We start from the raw sequence: 19,097 nt of genomic DNA, 5'->3' as shown, positions 1-19,097 counted from the left end.
CCGGCTAGGTGACTTTGGGCCAATCACCAGGAGACGGTGAGTTCTAGTCCTGCCTTAGCCATGAAAGCCAGCTGGGTAACTTTGGGCCAGTCTTTTTTCCCTCAGCCCAACTCATCTCACAAGGTTGTTGCTGTGGGGAAAAATCGGAGGAGGAAGGTGTGTTGGAGAAGTTCGCCGCCTTCAGTTATTTGCAAAAATAATAAAAGCGGAATACAAATAAATCAAAATGTGTTGTAATCAAATGCTCGGCCCGCGCTGGTGCCTGGAAACTCTTACAGCTTATTTCTGTTTTAGTGACTGGTACGGTCTTGGTGTCTGCTCGGCTAGATCGTGATGCTTCCCCCCTCAGAACCCATCCTAATATTTCTTTGACCATCCGTGTTGAGGATAGCCCTACCCATGAAAGGACTGCTGAAACTGAGATTTTCATTTTTGTCGAAGATATCAATGACCTTCCGCCCAAATGCAGAGAATACAATGACAGGTAATAATCGTTTATACTACTGATAGTAGAGGATATTTGAAACTCAGGGTGGAACGGTGGGGGTCTCTGAACTTGGTGGGTTTTTTGCAGACGTTTCATCACCCAACTAGGTAACATCATCAGTGCTAAAAGGGAATGGGGTGTGGGAGGAGGAGGAGGAGGAGGACAGACTCACTTCGCAACAGATGCAGTGGTGGGATTCAAATACCCGAACAACCGGTTCTCTGCATGGATGCAGGCCTAGACCTCCGAGGCATAGAACGGACTTCCTGAAGTGGCATCCATGCACTTCCGGCAGGTCGTTCTAGGCCTGGGAGGCATCCTTCAGGCCTCCCAGGCCTAGAATGGACTTCCTAAAGTGGCATCCATGCACTTCCGGTGGGTCGTTCTAGGCCTGAGAGGCCTCCTTCTGGCCTCTGAGGCCTAGAACGGACTTCCGGAAATGGCATCCAGGCACTTCCGGCGGGTCGTTCTGGGCCTGGGAGGTCTCCTTCAGGCCTCCCAGGCCTAGAACGGACTTCCGGAAATGGCATCCAGGCACTTCTGGTGGGCTGTTTTAGGCCTGGGAGGCCTCCTCCAGGTCTCCCAGGCCTAGAACGGACTTTCGGAAGCCGGTTCTCCAAACTCAACAAAATTTAGCTACCGGTTCTGCTGAACTGGTGCGAACCGGCTGAATCCCACCACTGAACAGATGCCTTTGTTTATATTGATGTTAAAAAGTGGGAAGGAGACCAGCAAAGACCTCCTCTTAAGGCCCATGAAAAGTTATTAAAACACTTTTTTCAGTTCTCTTTTCTGACATCATCGTATGCCCCCCTCAAAATTTCTAACACACGAGATAACTCTTTTAGACACTTGGGAGAGTTATGCAAAGAACCTGAAATAAATAGCTAATTTGGTTTTGTTTTTTTTCTTCAATAGGGTGGTAATTCCTGAAACGGCTTCCCCTGGACTTGAAATGATCAATTTGAAGAATTTTTGCGAAGATGAAGATGCTGAATCTCCACACAATTTGTTTAACTTCACTGAACTATCTGGAATTGGAAGTAATAAATTTACCCAGGATCCTCCACACTCCGGAAGAATTAAGGTCTGCCAGTTAATTGTTTTATATTATTTAAATTTGGAGAATGGCGTGCCTATTCAAATATAATCAACACAGGAAGTGCAGCGAGGGAAGTGTTGCCCATTAAAAGTAGCTTTAAAAGCGGTCAAGATTTTATGTGGAGATATGTAAGCGTCTTATCTGTATCGACAAGAGCGTTATCAAAAATATCCTGCCACTCAGAACATTAAACCTGGGGCATTTGTTGTATTAAGAAGCAAAATCAATCCATTTATTTAGAATGAAGCCAAAACTTATTTCATTGTGCATTAACCTAATATAAATTCTTTGAGACTCTGGGACATTTCAGGACCACTATAGAGTTCCTGGTGGTTAAGATGCTGGGTTTGTCAGGTGGAAAGCCAGCAGCCCAGGTTCGAGACCCGAGCATCACGCGACAGGGGTGAGCTCCCGTCCTTGCCTCAGCTCCTTCCAACCTAGCAGTTCAAAAGCATGCAAACGCAAATAGATAAATAGGTACCACTTCAGCGAGAAGGTAACAGCGCTCCGCGACGTCATGCTGGCCCTATGAACGCGGGAATGTCTTCGGCAGCGCTGGCCCAATGTCCTTGAAATGGACCGGTTGTAAGCAGTGATGGGATTCAGCTGGTTTGCACCAGTTTGGCAAAACCAGTAGCTAAATTTTGTTGAGTTTGGAGAACTGGCTGAATGCACACCGCTTACAGAGGTCCATTCTAGGCCTGGAAGGCCTGGAGGAGGCCTCCCAGGCCTAGAACGGCCCTCTGGAAGTGCGGGGATGCCACTTCCGGAAGTCCGTTCTAGGCCTCAGAGACCCAGGCCTGCATCCATGCAGAGAACTGGTTGTTCAGGTATTTGAATCCCACCACTGCATCTGTTGCGAAGTGAGTCTGTCAAAAACAAAAAAAATCAAGATGGGGTCCACAATCATGTGATCAAACCTCTTGCAATGAACTGCAAACATCTACGATTAAATGTACAGGGAGTCCTCCACTTACGACCACAACTGAGCCCCAAGTTTCTGTTGCTAAGTGAGTCAGTTGTTAAGGTCAGGTGATCAAAATTCAGATGCTTGGCAACTGACTCGCATTTATGACAGCGTCCCCAGGTCATATGATCCCCTTTTGTGACCTTTTGCCAAACAAGGTCAGTGGGGAAGCCAGATTCACTTAACCGGGTGACTAATTTTAACTACTGCAATGATTCACTTAACGACTGTGGCAAGAAAGGTCATCAAATGGGGCAAAATCCACTTAACAACTGTCTCGCTTAGCGACAGAAATTTTGGGCTAAATTGTGGTCATAAATTGAGGACTGTGTAAAAATATGTTCTTTTAAGCTTATAGGAAATGTAGACTTGGAAAACACAACAGATGGAAGTGTGCAGAGACAATATATTCTGAATACTGTCATCCAGGATGTTTCTGAGCCTTACTTCCCTGGTTAGTATTAACTTTCCTTTTTGCACCCTTTTTCTGGGGAAAAAAAATCTCTTTAAATGGGGCTTATAGTTCTTGTCCTCTTTCACGCTTTTCTTACTTGCTATGTTTACAGAACTAATCTACATTTACATCAACATTCAGCCGGAAAATGAGTTTGATCCAGTCTTCAATAGCTCTTTATACATTTTTAATGTCTCTGAAATGATGTCACGTAAGTTACGATGGCTTTTTTGGAAATTTACAAGGCTATAAAATAGAATTTTCTCAAACTGAAGCTAATTCTCTACCCTGTATCTGCTACGCAAATTGTTTAATTGGGGTGAATGTTTCTTTAAGACCAAATAAACCACCGAATGATGTGTTTGAACACTCTTCAAACTCTAATACAGGGCTTTTCAACCAGTGGTACGGGTACCACCTGTGGTACATTGGCACCTGGCAGGTGGTATGCAACCATCCTATAGCGGGGGAGAGGAATGAGCTGAACCGGTGGCAGCACCGCACAATCCTGAGCGAGAGACGGCTGGAGGTGCAGGGCTGTCAGGGCTCAGCAGAAGCACCAGGATCAGTGCCGCTTTCCAGCTGATCGGCGCTTCTTCGGGACTGTCAGGGCTCAGTGGAAGCGCCAAGATCAGCGCCAGGCTCCAGCTGGAGCTCGGCCCTGATCCTGGCACTTCTGCTGAGCCCAGAAGAAGCGCCGATCAGCTGGAACGTTGCAGCCTCTCCAGGGTCTTGTGATTTACATTCAGATGCTTGGCAACTGATTCATATTTATGACGGTCACAGTGTCCCAGGGTCATGTGAAGTGACCAAAACCTGCTGCAACCACCCAGCAGACGGGGGGAGGAATAAAAACCAAAAAAACCCCACCCCATCCCTGCTGCCAATCTTCAACAGAAATGCTCACAACAATGGAAACCTCGGACAGGAGGAAGAGCGTCGCCGGGTGGGCAGGCAGGTGTCTTGCTCGGCTGTGGCTTGGGGGGGGCACTTTTTTCAGTGCCATTGTAACTTCGAACAGTCACTAAGCAAACTGTTGTAAGTCGAGGACTACTTGTACTTTGTCACTTTTTTCCTTTTTTTTTGGTCACCAAGTTTTTGACACCTTGCTAGGTGACTGGTGGTACTCGGATATTGCCGTATCCTAAAAGTGGTACAATGGGTGAAAAGGTTGAAAAGCCCTGCTCTAATATACTTATTTCCTCCCTCTTTTTTTTTTTTTTTTTTTTAAAAAAAAGGTTTTAAAACTTTCTGGTTATCCAGGAAACAAACAAAAATCAGTTAGTATCATTATGTAAACAAAGCAGTTTTGTCAAAACAGTAATGTTTTCCAAACCACCTTCCTAAAGAAAACTTGAATTTGCTGACAATAAATAAAATTAAATTAGCATGGTCTTTAGGGTGGTGGAGCCAAAAATTCAAGATGGCAGCTAGTTCCTGCAATCAAAACCTTGCCTTTTTAATGTGTGTTCTAAAGGGGGCGGGGCTTCGGTCACATGACTGTGCCTGCATCTCAATATTTTTTTTTTAACCTCTCCCTGCAAACCATGGCGGATTTCACCCTTGAAATTAGCAGCTAAATTATCCCTCCATACTTCTCAAAAACCATTAAAATGAAAGCAATGGAAGTTAAGAGTAATTTTGCTAGCTGTCAGCCAAAGGAAATTACGATTTTTCTGGATTCTCAGTCCAAACGGTCTTCAGTGTATTTTTTTTTCCCCACGTGGCTTGTTCTGATGTCTGCATAGAAAAAACATAGAATAAATATTGGGATATATTTCACATGGCTTCAAGTGAGTCAAAATCACCCATAACGTTCATAAAGATTGTATTTGTCAATGCTATTTATTGATTGAAAGTGGTTTTCGTATGCAGAGGTGAGGGTTGCTGATTTTCATCTGTTTAGTACAGTGCAGTACAGAAATTAAATATTAATATTGTCCATGCACATACGCACACTATGAGATTCAGAAGGAGTAACACATAACATTAGCCAACATAGCACCTCTCTATTATTCCTTAAAGCAGAGATCTTACTACAACCTGACAACTTTAAGGCCTTTGGACATCAACTCCCAAAATTCCCCAGCCAGCATGGAACTGAAGTCCACATGTCTTAAAATTGCCCAGGTTGGAGACCTCTGTCTTAGGGCATCCCAATTTTTTTTTGAAACCCCTAAGCAAAAAGAAAGAAAGAAAGAAAGAAAGAAAGAAGGAAGGAAGGAAGGAAGGAAGGAAGGAAGAAAAAGAAAGAAAGAAAGAAAGAAAGAAAGAAAGAAAGAAAGAAAGAAAGAAAGAAAGAAAGAAAGAAAGAAAGAAAGAAAGAGCAGGGGGTTGGACTAGATGACCTCCAAGGTCACTTCCAACTTTATTATTATTATTATTATTATTATTATTATTATTATTATTATTAAGGAAGGGAGGGAGGGAGGGACGGAGGGAGGGAGGGAGGGAGAGAGAGAGAGAGAGAGAGAGAGAGAGAGAAAGAAAGAAAGAAAGAAAGACATATTCACTTTAACGATTTTTTAAAAATTTCTTCTATCAGGCTTCCCTAACAGGCTAAAAAAAAACAAAAAACCTTGGGGTACTTTAATGAATAACACAAAACTGCTGCATTTGCACACAGTCTGAGTGCAGAGTATCTGTGGAAGATGTCAAAGAAATAAAAAATCAAGATGGTGGCCATAGAGTGAGTTTGTGAGATGGGTGGCCATATAAATAGGATAAATATTTGTTTGTTTATTTATTTATTTAATAATTTAATTTAATAATATCCATGTGACTGAAGCCATGTCCCCTTTTTATTTACTTTACAGCAGGGGTGGTCCAACCCTGACGATTTTAAGACTTGTGGACTTCAGTTCCCAGAGTCCTCTTAGCTGGCTGGGGAATTCTGGGAGTTGAAGTCCACAAATCTTAAAAGTTGCCAAGGTTGGACACCTCTGCCGTCAAGTAAATAAAAGGGGGACATGGCTTCCGTCACATGGATACTCCTGCTTTAGAGATTTGTGTTAAAATCAGGTGAGGATTTGACCACACAATGCCTACCATTTTGACTTTTTTTTGACCCCCTAGTCTGAAGCCCAGTTTCAGAATCAATTCGGAGGGCTGCACAATCTCTTAAACACACCACACACACACACACACACACACACACAAAACTACCTACGTGTCGCCTTAATGTGTTGCTATTTCATTTCAGCAAATTCCCCTATAGGAGCAGTCCTAGCTACTGACGACGATTTGCCTCCTACTGGGATTTCTTACTCCATTTTGTCTGGAGAGAGTGGTGGGGGTGTCACAGACTTATTCATAATCAATCCCCAGTTGGGCATTTTGAAGAACACAAAGAGATTAGACTATGAAACACAGCAAGTGCACACTCTCAAAGTGGAAGCTTCTGACAACGATGGCAATACTGGAACTTCCTCCGTGAGTAAGCTAGCAAATTTAAAACAGAGCTTATGACTCCTTGCAGTTTACTTTGCTTGCCTTTTTGTGGTAAATGCAGTAGGACTTGCCAGAGGTGGCACTTGTAGAAGCAAAATGTGCATGACCTTGTCTGAACTTGAGTGATAGGAGAACAGCGGGCGGAGCTGCCTATGGAGTTAAGTGAGTCATCAGCCTGGAGTCATTATGTAGCCACAAATGATCAGAACCATTCATTAAGTTGCATTTAAAAAGATTTCTTGCTCCAGCCTATACACAAGAATCTAGTCCAGGGGTAGGCATCCTTGGCTCTTTTATGACTCGTGGACTTCAACTCCCAGAATTCCTGAGCCAACATAGCTCAGCTTGGAAACCTCTCCCTTTCCCCTCAGCATGGCTGGCTCAGGAATTCTGGGAGTTGAAGTCCATGAGTCATAAAAGAGCCAAGGTTGCCTACCCTTGATCTAGTCAATTAAAGTTCAGTTCTAAATTGCGCCCGATAAGGATCAACGGAATTCAAAAGGGGTTGGAGTCAGACCATTTGTGACCACATAACAACTCTAGGCTGATGACTCATTTAACTCCACCTCTCAGCTCTGCCTGCTCTTCTCCTACAATTCATTTGTGTTAGTTTATATGTTCTTTTATGTTTCAATAACAAACATTGATTTAAAAAAAGAGAATATATTACTATAATATATGATACTATGTCACATGGAAATCTGGATGGAAGTGGATTTGATCTCCCCAAAGAACACTGCTTGATACAAGAGGTTGTGTTGCTTGAGAGGAAGGATAAGGTATCGCTTCTTCCTGATCTGCTTTCTCAAGCTGATAAATTGCAAAATGTTTTACTCCGAGTTGTTGGTCCTCTAAGAATTTGCCATGACTTCTTGTTCCTTAGTATCTGCTGCCCAAACCAAGTGCTCTATTGCATCTACTACAAGAGCCAGCTCTGAACCTATAGACTTGAAAACTTTCAGATTTTTTAGCAATAACAATAGCACTTAAACGTATATACTGCCCCATAACGCTTTACAGCACTGTCTAAATGGTTTACAATGTCAGTGTTGTGATTCCTCGCCAGCCAGTGGATCCGGTAGCTGAGTCTGAGGAATCAGAGGAGGAGGAGGAGGGGCCTGGAGTGACATCAGAGTCAGAGGAAGGCTCTGAGGGGCTCCAAGACTTACAGTCGGACGAGGAGCCTGGCCCCTCTACTCGCGCTCAGGAGCCTGAGTTGGACAGTGATGAAGAACAGCTGGGACAAATCCCGGATGCACGAATGCGCAGGAAAGAGAAGCGAGTAGGACAGAGGAATGCAATGGGGCGGCTCCAGAGGCATTAGGAATTCAGCCTTGGCTGAATTATAAAAGGGAAGGTGTGGGAGGTGCTGGTTGCCGAATGCAACCGTTCGTGTTGAGGATCGAGTTTCTGTGGACTGTGTTTGTTTGCCTTGGACATTGACTCAGGTCTGTGAGAATAAAAGGGGTTGGTTTTTTCTTGCGGTTCCTGCCTGTTTCTTGGAAGAAGGGTTTCTCCTCGTGAGCATAACAAGGACTCATGTAGGCTGGGACAGAACAGTCAGCCCATTGCCCCCAACAATTTGCATCCTCATTTAACCAACAGAAGGATGGAAGGCTGAGTCAACCTGGAGCCGGTCAGGATCGAACTCCCTCCGGTGGGCAGAGTTAGCCTGCAATGCTGCATTCTAACCACCGTACCATTACGGTTCCTTCAAGTATTTCTTTAAATATTTCTTTAGGTGATAATAAATGTTCTTGAAGCAAATGATGAACCACCAATATGCACACCTGATGGACAGTTGCTGGAAGTGCCAGTGGATCTAAGCCTGGGCATTATTAATAGTTTCAGTATTACTTGCGTGGATCGGGATTCAAGTCCGAACTCATTCCGATACACTCTCACGTCAGGTAGTTTATACTTCAGCTTTCAATATCTTAGGTCTTTAGTTGCTGTTAGAATATATAAGGCATGTCATGTGGGTTTCAGAATTGGTGGCTACTTTGGGGCCCAGTGGTACCGTGTTTCCCCTAATATAAGGCCTACCACAAAAATAAGCGCAGAGGGTGGGCATAACCAGCACAAGCAACTGTGAGTCCGCAGGGACTGACGGTGTTTGGCAGTAGCTGCAGCTCGCCGGCCCCTTGGAGCAGTGCAAGTAAGTCCAGCCCAGAGGCAAAGCCTAGAATGGCCCACCAGAAGTGCGTGGATGCCACTTTTGGAAGTCTATTCTAGGCCTCGGAGGCCCAGGCCCACATCCAATAAGAGAACTGATTGTTCAGATATTTGAATCCCACCACTTGCTGTGGCCTCTTGGCCTCATGAGTAGCTAGGCAGTGCACACGCGTATGCGCGTGCTCACCCCCCCCTCGTGCCACCGTTGCCGCAAGTGTTGTGCGGGAGGTGGCAGCGCCACTAGTATCGCACGGGAGGTGGTGTTGCCATGAATGTTGTGCGTGGGGCAGCAGCACCGTGAGTGGCAGGTGGGTGGTGTTGCCATGAAACATATGGAGGTGGCGGCACTGCCACAAGCATCAGGTGGCCATGGAGTGATCCTTGTGCGGGGTAGCAACAAGAACCTCCCACTGGGGGCGGCATTGCTGCAGGCCGCGGTGGTAGCAATGCCACAAGCCTCGTGGCAGTGATGTCACAAGCCTCACAGAGGTGCCACATTCATGTGTAAGGCGCCTGCCCCTCCCTCTCCCACTGGGCCGCCAATCCCAAAAGGTTGGAGACCCCTGCCCTATACCATTCCAGATAAATGGCTGTCCAGTCTCTTCTTGAAAAGCTCCAGTGTTGGAGCACCCACAACTTCTGGAGGCAGGCTGTTCCACTGGTTAATTGTTCTAACTGTCAGGAAATTTCTCCTTAGTTCTAGGTTGCTTCTCTCCTTGATAAGCTTCTATCCGTTTATTCTTGTCCTGCTTTCAGGTGGTTTGGACAATAGGCTGACCCTTTCTTTTCTGTGACAGCCCCTCAAATATTGGAAAACAGTTATTATGTCACTCCAAGTCATTCTCTTTGCTAGACTAGACATTCCCAGCTCCCACCACCATTCCTCATATTCACCATCTCCCAGTGAATTAAACTACCAGCTGTCTTCATTTCTCTTTTCACAATTCCCCCCCCCCCTTTGGCTCTGCTTTTAGGTAACGTGAATAACCATTTTGACTTCTCACCAAAGGCTGGTTCCAATATCTCCAGATTGGTCCTGATCAACCCATTTGATTATATGTCGGGAATGGACACAGTTTGGGAATATCGGCTGTTGGTTTCAATAACAGATGATAATCTGTTAACAAGTTCTGAAAGAACCTCAGTCCATGTTGAAAACGGCACAGTCAAACTAACCGTTCGAGTTATTCCAGATCCAACTACCGTGATTCCTACAACCGTAAGTTTGGGCTTTTATAAATAAAATATAATTTGGGATGAAAATGATATGCTGACAGTAGGACTTATTGATTGATTTATTGACAGTACTGTCATAATAATATACAGGTAGCCCTTGACTTAAGACGGCAATTAAGCCCCAAAATGTTTGCTGCTAAGACAGACAGTTGTTAAGTGAATTTTGCCCCCATTTTACAACCTTTCTTGGCACAGTTGTTAAGTGACTCATTGCAGTTGTTAAGATAGTAACACGGTTGTTAAGGGAATCTGCTTTCCCCCATTGGTTTTGCTTGTCAGAAGGTCGCAAAAGGGATCACGTGACCCCGGGACGCTGCGACCGTCATAAATATGAGTCAGTTGCCAAGTATCTGAATTTTGATCACGTGACCGTGGGGATGTGGCAATAGTCGTGTGAAAAATGGTCACGTCACTTTTTTCAGTGTTGTCGTTACTTTGAACAATCACTAAATGAACTGTTATAAGGCGAGGACTATCTGTACTCAATTTTTTTGTTTCCTTTGTGTTTTTTTAATTATCTTTTTTAAGTGGCATGTAGATGTTGATTATCTCTGTGTATCTGTTGATGGCCGATTAGTCAGGCTTCCGGGAATTCTCTAGCCTTTTTGGGATTTTGCTTCGACTAGGATGCTCACAAGTTTTCCATGGAAACTACGTCCGTGTTTTGTGAAATTAAGGAATTTCCATCACGTCTTCTCCGTGTTCATTGGTGTTCATGGTTGGAGTCTGCTAGTCTTCTGCCTGTTTGTCCTATGTAGTGTTACAGTCCTTGCACTGTATGTTGTAGATCAGGGCTTTTCAACCTTTTCACCCATTGTACCACTTTTAGGATACGGCAACATCCGAGTACCACCAGTCGCCTAGCAAGGTGTCAAAAACTTGATGACCAAAAAAAAAAAAAAAGGAAAAAAGTGATAAAGTACAGGTAGTCCTCGACTTACAACAGTTCGCTTAGTGACTGTTTGAAGTTACAATGGCACTGAAAAAAGTGCCCCCCGAGCCACAACCGAGCAAGACACCTGCCTGCCCGCCTGGCGGTGCTCTTCCTCCTGTCCGAGGTTTTCATTGTTGTGAGCATTTCTGTTGAGGATTGGCAGCAGGGGTGGGGTGGGGGGGGTGTTTGGTTTTTATTACCCCCGTCTGCTGGGTAGTTGCAGCAGGTTTTGGTCACTTCGCATGACCCTGGGACACTGTGACCGTCATAAATATGAATCAGTTGCCAAGGATCTGAAGGTAAATCACAAGACCCTGGAGATGCTGCAACATTCCAGCTGATCGGTGCTTCTTCTGGGCTCAGCAGAAGAGCCAGGATCAGTGCTGCTTTCCAGCTGATTGGTGCTTCTTCAGGGCTCAGCTGGAGCCTGGCGCTGATCCTGGCGTTTCCACTGAGCCCTGACAGCCCTGAAGAAGCACAGATCAGCTGGATCCTGGCGCTGATCCTGGCGCTTTCGCTGAGCCCTGACAGCCCTGCGGCTCCAGCCGTCTCTCGCTCAGGCTTGTGCGGTGCTGCCACCGGTTCAGCTCATTCCCCTCCGCCGCTACCACTTTTCTAGGATGGTCGCTTACCACCTGCCAGGTGCCAATGTACCGCAGGTGGTACCCGTACTACTGGTTGAAAAGCCCTGTTGTAGATGACTGCTGTTTTTTCTTCTGAGGCCGCTGGGTCTTTTGGGCTACTCATTAAGAACAATTTTGTTTCCCACCCCCATTTTTTTTCTTCCTTGCAAGCCTGGTGTTACCATTGTGACCAGCAAAGAAAACGTCTATGCTGTGTCGGCTTGGTATGTGCCATTCTTCATATTCCTTGGCAGTTTATTGTTGCTCGGATTGCTTGGATACCTAACCGTTTTGCTGGCGAAATACCTCCGTTCCTGTTGCCCACCAAGACCCAAACCGGACACAAAGCCACTGTAAGTAGCACTAGCAATAGCACTTAGACTTATATACCGCTTCATAGAGCTGGCGTGGAAAAACCCAATGGAAAAGACAAGAGACAGCAGCACAAAACAATCGTTCCTACTTTAAGATTCAGAGGTTTATTTTGCTAAGGATTTGGAATGTCGCAAGCGTAATAACACAACATCACTTACATTAATAACCCGTTGCAATGAGGACCATGTAGCATAGCGGATTCCAAAAGAACAGCTATAGGCCAATGGCAAATCAATCCGGTCCAGTCCCAACCCTTTATATCAGACATGTCAAACACAAGGCCCGGGGGCCGGATGCATCCCGCGAAGTAGTTTCTTGTGGCCCGCTAAGCCATCCTGGAAACAGTGAGGGAACGCCCCCCGCTGCCTTGGCCCTGGCCCAGGCCAGCCGAGAGTCAATGTACAATTTTGTGATGGCCATCTTGGCACTTGCCCCGGTGGACCATGCCTTGGCACTTGCCCGATCCCACCCCTTTCTGCCAGAGACCCTCAGATCTGTCCCACTCCTGCCCAGGCCCCCACAGGCGCCCTTGACGCGAATGATGTAGAACTGGCCACGCCCACCCAGTAGGCCGTACTCACACCATCCACACTCACCCAGCAGGCTGCACCCACTCTGGCCACACCCACCCGGCCCCCCAAGGGCAACCGCAATGCTGATGCGGCCCTCGGTGAAATTGAGTTTGACACCCCTTCTTTATATCCTTTCTCGATCTAAGACTGTAGTCACATGGTCTGCTGACTTTTGCTGACTTCTGCTGACTTTTGCTGACTTTCTACTGACTTCCTGCTGACCTCCTGCTGAACATAACTTTCCACATAGACCCGTGTACATTGGAACCCGCATCCATCAGCTACTTCCAGTTCCCTATTTCTTACTGTTCCAGTCCTCATGTTCTAAATATACACAGAACTGCCTACTTTGCACTTTCATATTGCACAAAGCTCATCAGATTACAAATAGTACGTCCGCATTGTGAAACAATATAGAGTTTGAGTTAAGGCTTTGTTTTAAATCACTACTGTGGGGCCTATTTCAGGATTGCTCCAGCCTCATCTTGTTATATGAGGAGGGGGCTATATTTTCATCTCCCACAGTGATTTACAGCAGGGGTCCCCAACCTGTGGGCCGTGGCCGCTTCGCCACCGGGCCGCGTGAAGGGCTGGCCAGTGCACCTGCACACAGGCGTGCACTCACCACCCCACACTCGCTCTAGTGCCACCCCGAGCATCCCGCCGGCGCTAGCACCACCCCGCCCCAAGTGTCCCACCAGCACTAGTGCCACTCTGAGCATCCTGCCAGCGCTGCCCGAGCGTCCCGCCACCACTAGCACCACCCCATTTGCAGCACTCGTGCCCGCACAGCCCCATTTGCATTTGCGCATGCGCCCGCGTGTGGCCATTTGCATGTGCGCATGCGCCCATGCACACCCCATTTGTGCATGCACGCGCAGGGATTATTTTTCCGCGTGCATGCACGCAGCCCATTTGCACGCGCACACGTAGCGGTGCTTGCCTCCCTTTCCGGGACGCCAAAACGAAAAGATTGGATGCCTCTGCTTTACAGCCTTCTCTAAGATTTAAAATTGACAAAGCAGTTTACACAGTCGGTGTCTTGGCCCCAACAATCTGGGTCCTCGTTGAGTAGCTTCAAGAAAAAATGCAAATGATAATGCAATTATTAATAAAAACATGTTTGCCACGTGCATCCATCTCCTTTTGTTCTGCAATACTCACACAAAGAATCCACATTACTTAATGGTATTCGAGCAGCCCTCCAAAATTTGAAGTCATTGCTGTCAATGCTTTTCAGTTCATCTTTGTTTACTGTATTGCTTAATGAACATTATTGTAATAAATTCTCTTTTTTAATTTATGACAGGTTGCACGTGCCAGGTACGTTCTTTCTTGTCTTGCTTTCCTTGTTCTTAAAACCAGTACTATTTTTCTAAAAAAAAAAAAAAAAGGTGCCGGAAATCACACACGTCATACAACCCGCCTTGCCTACCCTACAAGGTTCCATCCAAAAAAGGTGCCGGAACTCCGTTCTGGGCGTTCTATGAGAAAAAAAAGCCCTGCTTAAAACACTGCCACATTGAGACCTCAGGTTTTCAAACGACGTATGGTTTTAGTTGCAATCTGACCTAGGATCATAGAGTTTAAAATCAAATAGAAGAGAATACAAGTAGTACTCGACTTACGACGGTACCGGAGCATCGGTAAGCCATGATGGTTGTAAAGCAGGTCATCCATGTGACCGATCACATTTTATGACCTTGTTTTGCAGCAATCATTAAATGAACTCATTGTTTGCTCTGGGGCTGGGTTTTTGGTTTTTTTTTTTTGCTGAAAACCCGAAGTAAACTCTGAGTTTTGGCAAAAATGTTGGAAATGGTGGTCATATGGACACTGCAAGTGGCTGTAAATGTGGGCTGGTCACCGAGTAAGATTCAGTTTGGTCTAGTGGTTAAGGAACCAGGCTAGAAAGCAGGAGAATGCGAGTTCAAGTACTTTTAGCCATGAAAGCCAGCTAGGTGACTTTGAGCCAATCACTAGAAGATGGAGAGTTCTAGTCCCGCCTTATCCATGAAGCCAGCTGGGTGATTTTGGACCAATCACCAAGAGACAGAGAGTTCTAGTCCCGCCTTAGCCATGAAAGCCAGCTGGGTGACTTTGGGCCAATCACCAGGAGACGGAGAGTTCTAGTCCCGCCTTAGCCATGAAGCCAGCTGGGTGATTTTGGACCAATCACCAGGAGACAGAGAGTTCTAGTCCCGCCTTAGCCGTCAAAGCCAGCTGGGTGACTTTGGGCCAATCACCAGGAGACAGAGAGTTCTAGTCCTGCCTTAGCCGTCAAAGCCAGCTGGGTGACTTTGGGCCAATCACCAGGAGACAGTGAGTTCTAGTCCTGCCTTAGCCATAAAAACCAGCTGGGTGACTTTGGGCCAATCACCAGGAGACGGAGAGTTCTAGTCCCGCCTTAGCCATCAAAGCCAGCTGGGTGACTTTGGGCCAGTCACTCTCTCTCAGCCCAACCTACTTCGCAAGATTGTTGTTATGGGGAAAATAGGAGGAGGGAGGAGTATTCGGTATGATGATAGTTATTTATAAAAATAATAAAAGCGGGCTACGAACAAACAGGTGCCCAAGATTGGTCACATGACTGGTGTAGGGCCATAAGAACTTCAGAGCCAGTTTCTAGCTACTTTTTAAGGTCTTTCCTAGCTATGAATAGTTGCAGTTGCTAAGTGACAGGTTGTAAACCGAGGACTGCCTTATTTATGTAGAATATATGGCTTGAAAGGTGAAGTCCTTGGTGCTCTCTGAACTTGGTTGATTGGTGGCAGACATTTTGTTACCTGACTATATCATATCTTCCACTTTTGGTTTTATGTAGTACGTAAGTACTATTTAGTCCAGGTTGGCATCCTGTAATTAAGGGTGTAATTTGATTTGATTCTTTCAACTCTTGTTCATTTCATAAAGCTGACGGTTAGATAAAGCAGCGTGTTGTTTTTTTTATTGACAGAAAAGAAGAAAGCAAAGAAAGAAGTGATATGGGTAAGTGTGCTTTAAACCTGAAACAGAAAAAATTTAAAAAAATTACAGAATCTTTGCCTACTTAGGATGAGCATATTATGACGCCAGCATTTATTCTGGCTCATATTAAAATTAAAGCCTGGAAAGGACCACGGTAATTATTGTAAGTCTTCCTGCTTAATCTAGATCATTTATTTTTACAATATATATATATATATCCTCCCCCCCCCAAAAAAAAGCAGCTGACAGTGAAAAACAGCACAAAAATCAAAGTAGAGCTGCATCTCCTTTTTGTCTTCCTAGATCCTGTTTAAAAATTCACATTTTAGTCCAATTTGCAAGGTTTCCTAGTGTTAGAAATCACCCTAAACAAGAAGTCACTTCCTAGTTGCCACATTCCGGGATGGTGACCTTCTTTTGTTGTCTTCTATGTACACGAAAGAATATAAATTGAATATAAATTAAATATGAAAGCAAAGAGCTTAATGTATTCTCCAAAAGAATGGTCCCTCAAATTCTCTAATTTTCCGTCTTCAAGTAAGCAACTCTATGCTAACTAAGTTTTAATACAACCAGCAGATTGTAGAATTCGCCTTGATTCCCTACTGGACAGCTTCCCCCCCCCTCATTTCTTTAATTAACGGTATTAAATTTAGCCTTTTGTTTGTCTTCTTTTAGGAAATGACCAACTTAAATCCTGTCTTTGATGGGGAAGCCATAGACCCAGGTATTATAATTCCTAAAGGAGGGTGAGATTCTCACAGAGCATTACAGGACCACATTCTCTAAAGCAGGGGTCTTCAAACTTGGGCCTTTTATGACTTGTGGACTTCAACTCCCAGAATTCCTCAGCCAGGCACGCTAGCTGAGGAATTCTGGGAGTTGAAGTCCACAGGTCATAAAAGGGCCAAGTTTGAAGACCCCTTGCTCTAAATGGTCAACTTGATTTATGGAGATAATCCAGGTCATGGTTGTCCCAAAGGTGCTTTCCCAAAAGGCAACTGGATTCTTTTGTGTGTGTTTTTTCCCCCTTGAAAACATTTCGCTCCCATTCAAGAAGCTTCTTCCGTTCTGCTGAAAACTGAATTTCCTGAACTTCTGGAACTTCCGGAACCGAAGCAGCTTCTCGGATGAGAAGCGAGACGTTTTCATGGGGGAGAAAAAAAAACCCCAAGAGAGTCCAGTTGCCTTTTGGAAAAGCACCTTTGAGTCCATTTCATTGTTGCAGGAAAAACTGTTGATTGTACCCCAGTCTTGTAAGGTCAAGGAGATTGTCGTGGAAAAACCCAATGGAAAAAAGACGAGAGACAGCAGCACAAAACAATAATGCCTACTTTAAAGATTCAGAGGTTTATTTTGCTAATAGTTTGGAACATAGCAGGCATAATAACACAACATCACTTACATTAATAACCCAATGGCATAGCTAACAGATTCCAAAAGGACAGCTATAGGCCAATGGCAAATCAATCAGGTCCAGTCCCAACCCTTTATACCAGTGGTGTCAAACTCAATTTCATTGAGGGCCTCATCAGCATTGTGGTGTCCCTCGAGGGTGTGTGGCCAGGGTGGGTGCGGCCTACTGGGTGGGCGTGGCTGGAGTGGGTGTGGCCTACTGGGTGGGCATGGCCAGCTCTACATCGTTCACGTCAAGGGTGCCTGTGGGGGCCTGGGCAGGAGTGGGACAGATCTGAGGGTCTCTGGAAGAAGGGGGTGGGACCGGGGCAAGCGCCAAGGCATGGTCCATTTCTTCATTCCTCACAAAGGGTGACACCTCCCCAGCATGCACCCAGGGGATGGAGCCGACGCGGCAGGGGCTGGTCCCTCGCTGTTTTCAGACAGTCTTGCAGAGCTAAGACTGAATGCGTTTCAGCATAGATGGCCACCACAAAATTGTACATTGGCTCCCGGCCGGACTGGGCCAGGGCCAAGGCAGCGGGGGGCCGTTCCCTCACTGTTTCCAGGATGGCTTCGCGGGCCACATGAAACCACTTTGCGGGCCGCATCCGGCCCCCGGGCCTTGTGTTTGACATGTCTGCTTTATACTCTTTCCCGTTCTAAGACTGTAGTCAGATGGTCCGCTGACTTTTGCTGACTTCTGCCGAACATAACTTTCCACATAGACCCGTGTACATTGGAACCCGCATCCATCAGCTACTTTCAGTTCCCTATTTCTTACTGTTCCAGTCCTCATGTTCTAAATATACACAGAACTGCCTACTTTGCACTTTCATATTGCACAAAGCTCATCAGATTACAAATAGTACGTCCGCATTGTGAAACAATATAGAGTTTGAGTTAAGGCTTTGTTTTAAATCACTACTGTGGGGCCTATCTCAGGATTGCTCCAGCCTCATCTTGTTATATGAGGAGGGGGCTATATTTTCATCTCCCACAAGAGGAAACGCAGAAAAGTCGTTTTTCTGTGACACCTGTTCTTTAGACAAGCTTATTTCCCATTGAGATCAAAGTTGACTTCCATCCTTCCGAGGTCGGTAAAACGAGGACCCAGATTGTTGGGGGCAAGACTCTCTAAACAGCTTAAAGGGGGCTGTAAAGCACTGTGAAGCGGTATATAAGTCTAAGTGTGACTGCTATTGCTATCTCCTTGGTATCCCATTTCAGAAGGTGGTTTAAAATGGAGGTTTAGGTTTTTCTTTGTTGATTTTGCTTTGAGTTTGGTCAGGTGAATATACTACTTATATTGCCATGGGCATTTTGCCTTATGTATTTTGTTGTTAGCTGCTAGGAATCCTGTCAGATTATGGCGGATTACAAGTCAAACAAACCATCCTAAGTAATTGCATCCCTTCCGCTCTGAAAAATGAATGCTTACATTAATCTTTTCTTCCACAGTCACCGGCAAAGTGTATGAATACAACTCAAAATCCGGGGCGCGAAGATGGAAAGACACCAACGTGCTTTCCAAGACCGAAGGGAAGGACTCCGTTGTGCAAATAACAACTCCCCCCAAGAGTGGTGAAGGCAATCTGTCTAAAGCAGAGGCTACCACTACTAGTGGCGGGGAAGGGAATCTCAAACAGAAGCCGAGATCTCCAAAAAGTGGTGAAAAGGATCTACCCAAAGCAGAGGCTGAATCTGGGGGTAGTCAAGGAGATCTTAAGCAGAAGACACCTCCAAAGAATGGTCAGACGGGTGACCTAGTCCGAACAGATGATGCAACCAGAAGACAAAATCAACTGGAATCAGCAGCCTTAGACAAAAAAATGGGAAGTCTCCCAAATGGCAACGTAAAACTGCAGAAGGGAAAGGAAGAACCTCTGCGTAACCAATCACCTTCCCCCACTCCCCAACGCAGGTCTCCCATCCCCTCTCCCAAAATATATCCAAAATACCAAAATCAGTCTTAAAAACAAGGTCTGGGCTTAATATGTCTTTAACCCAGAGAATAGAATAGAATAGAATAGAATAGAATAGAATAGAATAGATGGAGTGGAGTAGAGTAGAATAATGAAGAGTAGAGTACAGTAGAGTAGAGTACAGTACAGTAGAATAGAATAGTAGAATAGAATAGAATAGAATAGAATAGAATAGAATAGAATAGAATAGAAGAGTTGGAAGGGACCTTGGAGGTCTTCTAGTCCAACCCCCTGCTCAGGCAGGAAACCCTATACCATTTCGGACAAATGGCTGTCCAGTCTCTTCTTAAAAACATCCAATGTTGGAACATTCACCGCTTATGGAGGCAGGTTGTTCCACTGGTTAATTGTTCTGTCAGGAAGTTTCTCCTTAGT

At 45.4% G+C, this 19,097-nt stretch overlaps 1 protein-coding gene across 1 annotated transcript in view; it reads left to right on the top strand.

Moving 5' to 3' along the window:
* The window catches only part of CDHR3 (cadherin related family member 3), a 31,635-nt gene extending 12,878 nt beyond the window's left edge, over positions 1 to 18,757 (top strand). Inside the window, exons 8-19 of the mRNA XM_015813613.1 lie at positions 295 to 484; positions 1,406 to 1,574; positions 2,908 to 3,010; positions 3,123 to 3,221; positions 6,213 to 6,442; positions 8,202 to 8,370; positions 9,610 to 9,854; positions 11,600 to 11,781; positions 13,685 to 13,698; positions 15,646 to 15,650; positions 16,021 to 16,069; positions 18,199 to 18,757. Coding sequence (XP_015669099.1) covers positions 295 to 484; positions 1,406 to 1,574; positions 2,908 to 3,010; positions 3,123 to 3,221; positions 6,213 to 6,442; positions 8,202 to 8,370; positions 9,610 to 9,854; positions 11,600 to 11,781; positions 13,685 to 13,698; positions 15,646 to 15,650; positions 16,021 to 16,069; positions 18,199 to 18,713 — 1,970 coding nt within the window. The 3' untranslated portion in view covers positions 18,714 to 18,757. The remainder of the gene's footprint in view (positions 1 to 294; positions 485 to 1,405; positions 1,575 to 2,907; positions 3,011 to 3,122; positions 3,222 to 6,212; positions 6,443 to 8,201; positions 8,371 to 9,609; positions 9,855 to 11,599; positions 11,782 to 13,684; positions 13,699 to 15,645; positions 15,651 to 16,020; positions 16,070 to 18,198) is intronic.
* Positions 18,758 to 19,097: the final 340 nt, after the last annotated feature.

Source organism: Protobothrops mucrosquamatus, unplaced genomic scaffold (assembly GCF_001527695.2).
Source record: "Protobothrops mucrosquamatus isolate PMUCROS unplaced genomic scaffold, P.Mucros_1.0 scaffold_70, whole genome shotgun sequence".
Lineage (NCBI taxonomy): Eukaryota > Metazoa > Chordata > Lepidosauria > Squamata > Viperidae > Protobothrops > Protobothrops mucrosquamatus.
This window is presented reverse-complemented; position numbering and strand designations above follow the sequence as displayed.